The 13,898-nt window shown below is 38.6% G+C and overlaps 1 protein-coding gene across 1 annotated transcript in view; it reads left to right on the forward strand.

The window, feature by feature from the left end:
- The window catches only part of COL15A1 (collagen type XV alpha 1 chain), a 223,946-nt gene that overhangs the window by 84,118 nt on the left and 125,930 nt on the right, over positions 1-13,898 (forward strand). The window contains exons 4-7 of the mRNA XM_043975517.1: positions 4,942-5,016; positions 7,333-7,413; positions 11,568-11,787; positions 13,749-13,861. Coding sequence (XP_043831452.1) covers positions 4,942-5,016; positions 7,333-7,413; positions 11,568-11,787; positions 13,749-13,861 — 489 coding nt within the window. The remainder of the gene's footprint in view (positions 1-4,941; positions 5,017-7,332; positions 7,414-11,567; positions 11,788-13,748; positions 13,862-13,898) is intronic.

The following is a 13,898-nucleotide window of genomic DNA, read 5'->3' on the forward strand; positions in this document are numbered from 1 at the left end:
GAGAAATGAGAGGTTGGAAGGAACAGACATTTAAAAATTATAAAAGAACCGTACAGAAAGATGAACAGAATGGAGGTCGTGCAGTCTGGAGAGGAGGACACTTCCATTGTGACTCAAGTGGATGAAGGGTTCAAGAGGGATAAGAGAATTGAGTATCTAAAAATTGAAATGCTGGCAGTTCAGTCATAATTCTAATGAGGAAGAAAAGTCAAGGGATCTAAAGGAGTGACTGGGACTGAATAGGGAGCTCGCTTTTAGAAAGCAGATCTACAGGGGCAGCTAGGTGGTGCAGTGGATAGAGCACCGGCCCTGGAGTCAGGAGTACCTGAGTTCAAATCCAACCTCAGACACTTAACACTTACTAGCTGTGTGACCCTGGGCAAGTCACTTAACCCCAATTGCCTCACTAAAAAAAAAAAAACAAAAACAAAAAAAAAGAAAGCAGATCTACAAAAGGTGGAACAAGAAGCACCTAAGTCAATGTGAATACAAAAGAATATCATGAGCATGATAGACAGTAAGGCTAAAGACAAGGTTAAACTGAGGCATCCAAAAAAAAAAACTATTAAAAATTGAAAGGTATTTTAAGATGTCTTTTGAAAACAACTTCAACAAGAAAGGAGGGTGGGTGGAGATGCAACAGAAGACACAGAGTCAGCTGGACCATAAGCACTGGGAGCGTGGGCAGCAGCAAGCTGCATAAGAAGCCATGTGGCATGGTGGAATAGAGTGAGTGTTAGGCATAGTATCAGGAAGACCTGAGTTCCAATCCTGCCTCGGATGTATACTAACAGTGGGATCCTGGACAAGTCACTTAACCTCTCTAGACTTCTCTTTCTTCATCTGTGAAAAGGGGACATAATAATGGAGCTAATTCTTCAATGAGATACTATGTTCAAATGAGAATAATAGATATAATGTGTATAAAGTATATATATATTTATACATAGAAATATATGTATATCAATAAATTATATAATATACAATAATTTAATATATCACACATTGTAGTGTATATATAATATTGTAATTCAAATGATTATAAATTATATAATTATTATAAATAATATGACATAAATATAAATAGTATGATCTATAAATAACTTTATATATACACACACACACACACATATGTATATGTGTGTATGTATAGTATAAAGCAGATAGTTGGTACAGTGGATAAACTGCTGGGCCTGGAGACAGCAAGACTCATCTTCCTGAGTTCAAATCTGGCTTCAGAGGTGTATTAGATGTATGACCCTGGGGTAGTCACTTAACCCTGTTTGCTTCAATTTCCTCATCTATAAAATGAACTGGAGTAGGAAATGGGCAAACTACTCTAGCATCTTTGACTAGAAAACCCCAAATGGGGTCACAAAGAGTCAGACATGACTTAAAAATGAGAAAATGACAAAGACACACACAAATACGAATTTTCATTTATCTATTTTCTTATCTTTTTGAAAGACTAAAAGCAGTATGATATAGTATATAGAGAGCTAACCTTAGAGCCAGGAAGATTTAGGTCAGGGATGTGCTAGTAAATACTTAATAATTGGCTCTAAGAGGTGTGTGAGGGGAGTATATGCAAGGAATACTTTTAAGTTTAATCAGTGTTATTTACATTTTCTCTGTCCTTTCTTTTTTTTTCTTTTTGATGATGCAATTGGGGTTAAGTGACTTGCCTAGGGTCACACAGCTAGTAAGTGTTAAGTGTCTGAGGCCGGATTTGAACTCAGGTCCTCCTGACTCCAGGGCCGGTGCTCTATCCACTGCTCCACCTAGCTGCCCCCTTCTCTGTCTTTTCTTAAGTCTAACCAATTAACAAAACAATACATCAAGGCCAGAACTGTAGCATTTGCTGATTTTGGAAGTATAAATGCTCTTTCTGAAAATTTAACAATCAGCTAGTTAGTTAGTGACGTAGTTCATGACTTCAGTTCAAAAGTCCCCCCTCTGATAATATAGTCACTTAACCTCTTAGTTCTCTGGGTAACTCCTTAAGAAGATAAGTTACATAGAAATTTCTACTCTGCATCAGTAGAGAAAATTTCCTACCTGGGAGTTCGCTAGATGAATTAAAACACAGATACAATCCTGACCCCTTTGCCTTTTTGTTTGTTTGTTTGTTTTGTAGGCAATTGTGACTTACCCAGGGTCACAAAGTTAGTAAGTGTCTGAGGTTAGATTTGAACTCAGGTCTTCCTGACTCCAAGGCTCAACACTCTATCCACTGTGCCACCTAGCTGTCCATTTGTCTCTGTCTCTGTCTCTGTCTCTCTTTATACACACACACACACACACACACACACACACACACACACACACACACACACACACACATATGTCTCACATCATTTGGTATGCATGTTATCTCAATCTTATCAAAACCACACATCACTGCATTTGTTGTATGCTTCACTTGAAGCTAAAATCCAGCATGAAGCAAGAAAGAATGTACATCTTGACAACTGAGTGATTTACTCTCCTTTCCATAACCTTGTTAATAAAATTTCTCTTATAATTTCTGCCATTATCAATTCCTTTCTGTTACAAGCAAGAGACATTTCCTTTTTTTCAGAATAGTTTTCATTAAAAAAAATGTTATTAAACCCCAGGAAATATTTTAAGAGAAAAAAGCACTACTGTGTGTGTGTGTGTACATACAAAAAAGAAGACAGTTCCTGTCCTCAAGGAGCTAACAATGAAATAAGGGAAGACAAGAAAGAAAAGGAAGCCGAGGTGGGAGGGGAGAGTGCCCAGCACAAGGGTATAATGAAAAAACCCAAAGGAGTGAAGTCATGTGGGAAATGAAGAGAAGGTTGGCATGGGTGTTTTCTTTAAATGTAGGTTTGGGGAGGAGTTCATCACTTCATCTTCTGATCAAGAGGATACCAATGAAGTGCAAGAATCAAGACTGATTTAGTCTTGCACGATGATGAGACTCTTGAGTTCATGATGAAGAAGTCCATCCATGTGGCTGATTGGGAAGGGTGGCAGATAAGAGGAATCCCCTCATAAGACTGAGAGAGTTTGCTAATTAGATCCTTCTTTCAGCCATTCTTATTGTGAATAAGGCTGCTGTTTTAAATTAAAAAATTTTTTTATTATTATTATTTTTAGTGAGGCAATTGGGGTTAAGTGACTTGCCCAGGGTAACACAGCTAGTAAGTGTCAAGTGTCTGAGGCCAGATTTGAACTCAGGTCCTCCTGACTCCAGGGTCAGTGCTCTATCCACTATGCCACCTAGCTGCCCCCAAGGCTGCTGTTTTAAAGTAAGTTACCCCTTCCCCCATTTTGTAATCATATCATTTTAGGATCACAGGTTTGTTGATTTAGAACTAGAAGGGACCTTAGAGTTCGTAACAGTCTAATACATTCTTTTTATAGACACACAAACTGTAGCCTAGAGAAATGAAGTAACTTGCCCAAGGTCAATGTGATAATAATCGCAGAGCAAGGATTCAAACCCAAGCCCTCTGACTCCCAAAGACAGTACTCATCCCACTGTGCCCCTGCTGACCAAAGGCAGACCAGTATTTGACTACTCCAATGAGCACATTTTATATGCATTTATGCTGCAATATTTTCTTCAGTATTTCAAAAAATCTGTAATTTGTCTGTGGGTGTACTCCTTCTACCCACACTGACTGCAATCTTTGCATCCCTTAGTAGATAGCTTCATGGGTTGTTCAACATATATATGCATATGGCTAGACATAGTGGGCTACATCTGTAGTCCTAGCTACCAGGGAGGCTGAGGCTAGTGGATTGCTTGAACTTGGGAGTTCTGAGATGCAGTAGGGCTAAAGCTGATCAATGTCTTCACTAAGTCTAGTATCAATTAGGTCAGCCCCCAGGAGTGGAAGGTCATCAGACAGCCTAAGGAGGGGTTGGTAAACTGGGCCAGCTTAGAAACTGAACAGGTCAAAGCTTCCCTGCTGATCAGCAGTGGATTCAGGACTGTGAGTGGATGCTGGACTTATAGCTTGGCCAAGATAGATTGTCTGAAGGGTGTGTGTGTGTGTGTGTGTGTGTGTGTGTGTGTGTGTGTGTGTGTTTAATGCAAATAAGATACATACATAAGTACACATATGTGCACATGTATATTGTATATATGCATACATACACACAGACAATAGATAGATAGATAGATAGATAGATAGATAGATAGATAGATAGATAGATAGATAGATAGATAGATAGATAGATAGATACATGGATGGATCACCTAGAAGTTAAACTTCTGATTGGTTGCTGGATAACAGCTTATCTCAAGGACTGTACGTAAAACCTTCTAGTTTGATAGGTACTTCCAGTAGTTTCAAAGCTATAGAGAACACAAGGTCAGCTCTACACCATGATAAATCAACAGAATAAGATCTTAGTCTAGGATATGTTTATAAATTTTCAGAATTATTCCTTTATAGCCACTACAAAGTATTGTAACCCTAATAAGGTAATAAAAAACTGAATGAAGTCATAAATTATCCTAATAAATCATCACAAAAGGAGCAAAATGTTCCCCTAAGTACATATTTCTAATCATGCTATCAAGGAAGACATGTGCCCTTTGCAGTCTGCTTGATCATCCCTTGGTTAACTAGTGCAAGGCTTAGCTTCACAGAACTTGCTTTTAAATACTTTGAAGTTTCTTTCACGTGTCCTGGGAACTTAATTTTCTCTTTAAAAACATGTGTTATGGATCTCATTTTTTACATTACATTTATTTCTCCCTCCCTATCTCCCTCCCTCCAAATTAAACTCTCCCTTGTGATAAAGAAAACAATTAAGCAAAAAAAACATCCTTTTGGTCCAAGTAAATCATGTAAAAATTCACATAAATCTTTTCGATGTCTGTTACATGAGGCAAGAATCAGAAACTGTTTAATCTCATGGTTCTTTTATGTCAAGTCATTCACCAATTTTCTTTTCCCTTAGGGCTCCATACAACAATTGACCATTCAGTCAGATCCCTACCCTTCCAAGGACCAATGTGAAGACGATGACCCATATGTAAGTACTCCCATATTTTCTAATTTGACTCTAATCAAGCTGCTGCCATAGACAAAGGATGATTTTCTGGCTGATCAATTTCCATGATATAATCACTCACATTTTAGAAAACTTGAAACCCTCTGAAAATTCTGTATTTGGTCTGGCCCAAGTTCTATTTGGGGTGTTTTGGGGGGACGTTAATGATTGTGTTGGTTTATGGATCCAGTTCTGGACACTGTGGAGAGTATACTACCATCTTTGGTGACTCTATGCCTCCAGGAAGGGGAGCACAATGAAGCCTGACTCCAGGGCTGGTGCTTTATCCACTGTGCCACCTAGCTGCTCCCAAGCCAGAGACTTTTAACATCCTTAAGCAGTGAAAGATGGAATGTGAAGCTGGCTGGACCCCACCAAAAAAGAAAAAAAAAAACCACAACAGAAACAATTTTGCCCAAGAGGGGAAAGGTTATATTTAATGGGGACCTATAAGCATATGGAAATTGGGGGAAATTTTCTATATCAGTTTAAACATGAAAAATCCATAACAGCTTCTATAAATAGAGGGTGCATTTTGTAGCAGTAGCCCCAGTGATACAATAAAATGCAATTAGCTTCTCTCTCCTGGCCCTAATTGGACTTGCCTTGCAACAATACCATAAGGTTATCCCAAGTCAAAACTAAGACAGACAGACACCCACTGCTTCTTGAGCCTGTGTCCAAGAGAGAAAAGAGGGAAAGAAGGGAATTGCTACCAAATAATGTTCTGTCTGTCAAAAAGAAGGAGCCACTGTAATATGCCCTTCCTCCTTCCTCTTGGAAGAGAGCGCTAAAGACCTAAGAGCAACCAAGCAGAAAAGTTCTGTAATTTTAAGTCTTTCTTCTCACTATTTCCAGTCTAGTCATTGCCTTCTTACTAGAATCTTTATAGCCTGCTTTTCAAGTTCTATGTCTAATTTGAGGGTTTATAGGGAGAGTTGCTAACTTTTAAGGGACAAATCAGTTTGAATCAAGGAGGTCCTACCTTGTTAAAAACAGAAAGTTGCCTCCTTAGTCCAGTTATGCGATTCATTACTATCCCTTATACAAAACCTCTTGTTCTACTGGAGCTGAGTAGTAGTGGGTTGTGGGTAGGGAGTAGAAGATAAGTTATTATGCCTCCAAATATGATTCCAAATAGGTAAAAAGAAATGGTATATCAGTACAAAATCATGATGTTGCCAAAGAGAGCTAAACTACATTTTAGAAAATACATTGATACCCTGGAGTGTATCCAGAAGAGGACAACAGTGTCTTGAAAATATGCCTTCCAAAGATTTGCTGGAGGGTCTTGACAGATTTAGCCTGAAGAAGAGAAGACTTAGGAGATAAATAATAGCATTTTCACATTGTTGAAGGGTTGTCATAGGGAAAAGGGAGTAGGCTTGTTCTACTTGGCTCCACTGGATGGAACGAGAACCAGTGGTTAGAAATTACAAAGGGGAAGATTTCAGCTCAATATGAGGAAAAATTTACTAAGAATATAAGTTATCTAAAAATGCTTTGGAGGGCAATGAGTTTTCTGTCCTTTAAGGTCTCCAAGCATAAGTGGTATGATCATTTGTCAAGAAAGTTTGGGTGGGTGTTTTTACTTTGGATGGGGTTGATCCATATGACCTCTGCATTTTTTAAGATCCTAGATTCTTCAACCAGCTGATGGCTAGCAGTGGTATATTTTCCATCCATTTTCCCCAGAGCCACAGAAAAGGGCAACTAGATCTTAGAATTAAAATAAATAACAGTAGATATAATGCACATATGTTCATGCAAGAATTAACCTAAATTAATTAATCCTTTATGCTTTGTAAATGAGAATTAAGAACTAAAATGAAAGGCGCTGATTCTTCTTATCCCTTCATTTTAAATTCTTTTCTTTCATTTACAAAGTAGCACCCAATACCAAAAAAAAAACCAAAAAACAGAAAACAATTGATTTAGAAATAAAACATTGCCTCAAACCAGTTTTTTAAATTAACTATTTGAAAAAACTTTTTGGGGGCAGCTAGGTGGTGTAGTAGATAAAACACTGGCACTGGATTCAGGAGAACCTGAGTTCAAATCCGGCCTCAGACACTTGACACTTACTAGCTGTGTGACCCTGGGCAAGTCACTTAACCCTCATTGCCCCTAAAAAAACAAACAAATACAAAACCAAAACCCTTTTTGACACCTTAGAGTGCAAAGCACAGTATTGCTTTTAAACCAGGCTTAATCTTTTATGGTGGATATAGTTGTCATTATCTCATGTTAATTATTTCTCTTTCATATGGTGTCTAAGTTTGATTTGACTTTGCCTAGGCATCTGGAGAGACCAGTGGTCTTCAGGAAGCAGAAGATGTTGCTGAAATACAAGAAGCCATCACATACACTCAACCCCCTGTAAGTGGCTGAATTAATTAATTGTTTTACTGATAGATCATCATTTTGCCCTAATGGTAAATTAATTTGTTTTGACTAGGATGCAAGTCCTCTTGTACCTTAACAGGGTCACTATACTTAAGTATTTAGGGGTTCCTCCCTTCATTTCTGAGGTATCAGTCAGTCAGTCAGTCAGTCAATAAACATTTATCAAACATCTACTATGTGTCAGGCATAGTGTTTAAATAGTTGGACCCTAAATGGTCATATCAGCCAAAAGCAATCAAGTCCTAATAAAAAGGACTCAAATCACTCACCCAAAACTCTTGTGTACTGAGTACCTCCTTTCCCACCTCAGTTCCTTTGCTTATGCCATACTATTGAGAAAACCTTGCCCATCCCCATCAATGGCTGTCAAAATTATACACATCCTTAAATCAGAGCTTAAATGTCCCCTGCCCCATGAAGTATCTGAGAAATTAGTTACAGTAGAATATTGGGGAAGGAAGTTCTGTTCTAGGAGAAAGTGGGCAGTAAGGTGGGAGGGGGGCGGGGCTCAAGTGTAGATTTTAAAACTTAGTACTGAAGGGGAATAGAGAGAAGGGATGGCAGCTGGATGAGATGGAAAGACCAAGGAAGGTCTTTTTGTTGGATTGGGGAGCAGTGAATATGCTTGTAGGCATATGGAAAAGAGTCAGTGGTAAAACGGAAAATGTACAAAAGATAGGATATTCACTGGAACCAGGTTTTGGAGGGGGCAAGAGGAAATGAAATCAAAGATGCAGGTAAGGGGATCAACTTTAATGAGTAGTAGGAATCCTTGTTTATGAACAGAGACATGGAGAAAACAGAGGTTGATGATCGTAAGAAGAATAAAAAGAGATGAAAGAAGTTCATCTCAGAAGGGTTCAATCTTCTCACCTGTCTCCTAGTGAGGACTTGGAAGCATAAGGAAGTCAGGGGAAAATTTCTTGTTCAGTATAAATATGATCCATTTTGTAGCAGTGGCCCTAATGATACAGACACACAATGATAAATACAACAGAATTGGATTATGTCTCCTAGGCCTAATTGGATCTTCCTTGAGACAAGGCCACAAGGCCATTCCAGGTCAAAACTAAGATGGAGAGACAGACACACTCATTGCTTCTTGTGTCTTTATCCAATAGGAAGAGAGGAAGCAAAGGGCATTGTTACCACCTGCTGTTTTGAAATTCGACTGTCTAACATTTCTCTGACTTTCTCACATGCATTAGACTTATTGTTTGCCCTAATTGTGACCTTCGGTCTCCTTTCCCATCCCTTTCTTTTAGCTCATCTTTCCCACTTTGGCTCCATTTTCCAGTCTTTTGCCATGATTTACCATTTTCATGTTTCACTAGCTACTAACCTAGATTTCCTTCCTAGTTCTTCTCCTTCCCTTTCCCCCTCTCCCATATTCCATTATGCCTGTGAATCATTATCCCTGGGTAATGCACATCATCTGATTTCTCTACTCATATTCTAGAAAATACTGGCATTTTCATGGTTTCCATGAGATTTCTTCTCTTTACTCCATAATTATAAAATCAGTACTTTCAAGGTTTGGGCAGGGGCAGGGGATAGGGTGATGGAGAGACTAGGGAGGGAAAAGGAAGGGGGGAGGGAGGGAGAGAGAGAGAGAGAGAGAGAGAGAGAGAGAGAGAGAGAGAGAGAGAGAGAGAGAGAGAGTTTTATGGCATCACTGAATACATTTTGTGAATGTTAGGTTGAGATGAAGGGATCAGAGTAGCTTCCCCATCCATGAGAGTATTTGGCGCCATTCCTTGATTCCCCCTGTGAATGAGTTACATGTGGCTTCTTGTAGTTTCCTACATGGAAATCAGTTTGGGGAGGGTGTGCAAAGTTGAGTCTGACCTTTAGAAGAGTGGAAATCTCCAGTGGGAGTTTGCTGGTTTCAGGAGGGTAGGGGAAGGTGGTTCTGGGGTAAAATGGGAAAATATCCAGAGTTTAGTAGATTATTGTAGGAATTTCCTCATAAGAGAATCGACCCAGATCCTTGTTGGCTAGTAGCTACATGAGAAATGTTTTCTGAGGCATTCCTTTCCCCTATTTTAGAGAACAGAAATGCAGAAGTTAATGTTGGCATGTGGTGCTAATGAGGACAAGATCTTTTGTTCATTAGAGGAGAAGGATGGCAGGAAGGAGAAAGACAGAGAGACATAGATACTCAGAGATTATACTTATATACATACATATATGCATATGTACACTGTATTTTGCACATATGCATATACATATATGTACATTGAAGGTAGTATTGGGAGAGAAGGCATTAGGATTTGAGGAGATCAGGAAAGGCTTCATCTAAGTGATGTTTGAGTTGAATATTGGAGTAAATGAGGGATTCTGAGAGGCAAAGATGAGTACATTCCAGGCCTGCCAGAGAGCCACAACAAAGGCACAGAGATTGAGATGTGTGCCAGAAACAATGTAAAGACCAGGTTATTTGAATATAGAGTGGTGGAAGCAAAGTAGTATATGATGAGGCCAGAAAGATATTTGGAGTATCCAGATTGGTATGGGTTTAAAAAGGCAAATAGGGAGTTCTATTTTATCCTAGAGCCAATAGAGAACTGCTAGAATTAATTTAATGGGGGAGTGACATGGTCAGACCTTTCTATAAGGAAAATTACTTTGGCAGCTAGGCAGAGGATAGATTAGAGTGGGGAGATCTGAGTCAGGGAAACCAATTTGGATTCCATTGTAGTAGTCCAAGCAAGTGGTGATGAGGATCTGAAGCAAGGTATGGCTTTGTGAGTTATGAGAAGGGGATGGATCCAGGGGTGTGCTGGAACTGGTTCTTAGCAGCTCTCAATAGCTGAGTGTTACATTTTCAGTGTGAGCATTTATGCCACAGAAACAGACAAATGCTACAAACTGGGGCTTGATTTCTTGATTATCTATACTTGGGAAAGTGATTGAGAAAATGTTAATAATAATGGGTGCCATGTTTTTGGACAACTGGTTATTAAACATTTGCTAGCAAAATCTTGGATGTGAGAGATGTTGTGCAAATATAAACCATGATATTTAGCCACTGATTTGGGCATGTGGGTGATGGAGAGTGAGGGGTGAAGGAGAGCACTGAAGTTACAACTATGATTTTTCTTACACCATTGTGTTCTGTCACGATTTTGACAAAGTGAGTCAGTAGAACAAACATTTATTAAAAAGATATTGAGGGGCAGCTAGGTGGCGCAGTGGATAGAGCACTGGCCCTGGATTCAGGAGTACCTGAGTTCAAATTTGGCCTCAGACACTTAACACTTACTGGCTGTGTGACACTGGGCAAGTCACTTAACCCCAATTGCCTCACCAAAAAAAAAAAAAAAAAAAGGATATTGATTCCTAAGGGGATATGAAAAGGGATCATGCCTGTGATTTCACTGGTATAGGGAGCTTTGGGTGAGGAAACTCTTTCTAATAAAATAATTATGTAATAATAATAATAAATATATTACATTTCTATAAGGGACAGCTAGGTGGCACAGTGGATAGAGAGCCAACCCTGGAGTCAAGAAGACCTGAATTCAAATCCATCTGCAGACACTTACTAGCTGTGTGATGCTGGGCAAGTCATTTAACCCTGTTTGCCTCAGTTACTCATCTGTAAAATGAGCTGGAGAAGGAAATGGCAAACCACTACAGTATCTTTGCCAAGAAAACCCCAAACAGGGTCACAGAGAGTCAGACGTAACTGGAATGACTCAACAACAACAAAACATTTCTATAACTGATGCTTTATAATTTATAAAGCACAGCCCCACATATCACTTCATAGAATAAGGTAGATGAGTCTGGCATTGCCTTATTTTATTCCCAAAGATGCCATCTGGTTCTAAATATTAACTTTATTGCCAGACAATTTTTGCAGTGGTAAATAGGACATTAACAATCATTTGAATATATTAAAAAGAACAGATTCTTAAATGAGGCTCTTTGGAAGAAAATCAAGTCTATATTCAATTGTTCAAGGTCTTCAAAAAAATCTCTTTTCTGATATTCCCCCTTTGAAGGTGAACAAGTTTACTCTCAGCTTAATTGGCACTTTGTGGGTATATTTTCTTTTTCCAAACCATTCAAAGACATTTCCTTTGCTTGTTGCTAAGAAAATAATTTTAGATTTTTTTTAGCCTGAAGAAACAAAAGCAGAGCCAGTAGAAGCACCTCCAACGACACCATCTGAATCTAAGGAAATGGAGCTTTCAGGTGATGCTGAGACTGAGGATGGTCCTGAGACTGAGGATAGCCTTAAGGCTGAGGATAGCCCAAAGGCTGAGGATAGCCCAAAGGCTGAGGATACCCCTGAGATCACCAACACCAATCAAACAGATGCCAGCAACTCAGAACAAGGCCAGTTCCTTAACTCATTTTGTACTCTAATGTTTTTTTTTTAATTACAAAGAATTCTACCCAGTGACAAATGGAAATTTACTAGTATTTAAGATTAGTAACTCAAACTCATAATTAGTTGGGATTCTTTTAGAGGGCAATTACCAGGATTTATAATTAAGTAATTTGCAATAATTTGTAGTTAATCAAAATTGTAATTTGTAATAATAATTAATTAATAGGATTTGGAGCTGGAAGAGGCTTCAGGGACCATCTAACCTTACCCCATCATTTCACAAATGACAAAACTCAATCTCTGAGAGGATAATTAATTTCTTCAAGGTTTTGGCCTATGACCCAGTCCTGATATTACTGGACTTGCCTGCAGATGGAATATTTTAAGCACAAAATGGAATCTAATGCCTGAAGAAGTCTAGAGAAACAGAAAGCAGGGACTAAAGGAGCTTAATAATATGGTCTACCTTACAGAGTTGTTGTGAAGATCAAATGAATTAACATATGCTAAGTGATTTACAACCCTTATACAATATGTCCTCAAAATCTTGGTGAAGTTGTAAGCTATTAGTTATTAGACTATAAGATATAAAGCTATTAGCTTAAAACTTCACTAAGACTTTTGTACAACCTTCATTAAGTAATAATAATATTGATAACAACAATAATAATAATATCAAGCACTTATACAAAGTGTCTCTAAAGTTATTGGAGTTTTAAGCTATCAATTACTAAGCTATAAGCTAGTAGCTTAAAACTTCACTAAGATTTTTGTGATGCTTTGTATAAATGCTAGTTTTTATCGTTGTCATTGTCATCGTCATCATTTCCATCTCCACATTTTATTTATACTCATCTCTGTGCCTAGAAGACCTTCCTTAACACCCCCACACAGGCCATTCCCATTTTCCCCTGATGACAGCTTACCATCCTTCAAAGTTTTGCCCAAATTCAATCGACTCTATGAAGCTTTCCTTCCCTGCTTCTTGACCCACTCCCCAGTAGGAGTGGATTTCTCTCTCATTTTTTTATAGCACTTTGTCCATTTGTAAGCACTTATATTCCAATGCATATAAGATTTATCTATGCACTTACAATCCCTTTCCCCCTAAGCTCCCTGCAGGCAGGGACTAATTTTTATTTAATCTTTGAGGCTTCCTCAGTGTCTTATATAGGCTCAACAAATACTTGGTCAATAAATAAAATGAGCAGAGATTTTTTTTGGTGGGGAGGGTATTAATTGATTTGGTGTCTTTGAGATGAGGAGAGACATTAATCCTGTCAATGTTGATCATGTGAATTGGAGAGTTAGGGACTAAATTAAGGTCATTAGATGCCAAAGTGACTGGTCATTTTTGTGAACCAGTTAAACCAATTATTTGATATTATGTAATTGGCTCCACACCCTCAGTCCTTCCCAACCCACCCACCCAAAAAATAAAGTTGTTTGACTGAAATTTTAACATTTCAACGAGTTATATTAGTGTACTGTACCCTGGGAAAAATGGTAGAAGAATTAGTGGGAGAATTATTTGCTGGACCTAGAAGCGTGTGACCCTGACCAAATCACTTCTTCCTTCTTTGGGCCTTGAAGGTTTCCTCATCTGTGTAATGAGACGGTTGGATTGGATAAGCTCTAAAATTCCTTGCAACTCCCAAATCTGTGATTTTAGCAGCAAGAATACCTTAATGGCCCAAGTCCTGCTTTTTATTGGTTAAACAAGGACTGGTGAAATGGGGAGCCAGCTGGCCACAGGCATGCTCTAGTGGTTGATAGCCTTTTATGGAGAAGAATAAAGACCGTGGAGAATAGTGAAGCTTCCAGGCAATCTCATGGCTAACCAGTCAACTAGACTTTTTGAGTCCTATGAGAGTATAGGTATGTGAAAGTATGTTCCATGGGGGATGTTGATCTCACTTTCACTCAGCATTTATACTATAAAAGAATGATCATTTCTTCAATTTAGGATCTGGTGATTTCATTCATGGCACAAAAGAAAAGGACAATGCTACAGACAGTGACCAAAAAGCAGAGATTGGTTCGGGAAATGAAGAGCTCCTTGAAATAAGTGGAGAAAAGGTGAGTAGCAAATTAAATGTCAAGTCAGTAGGGAGCA

The sequence above is a fragment of the Dromiciops gliroides genome, chromosome 1 (genome assembly GCF_019393635.1).
Source record: "Dromiciops gliroides isolate mDroGli1 chromosome 1, mDroGli1.pri, whole genome shotgun sequence".
NCBI classification, from domain to species: domain Eukaryota; kingdom Metazoa; phylum Chordata; class Mammalia; order Microbiotheria; family Microbiotheriidae; genus Dromiciops; species Dromiciops gliroides.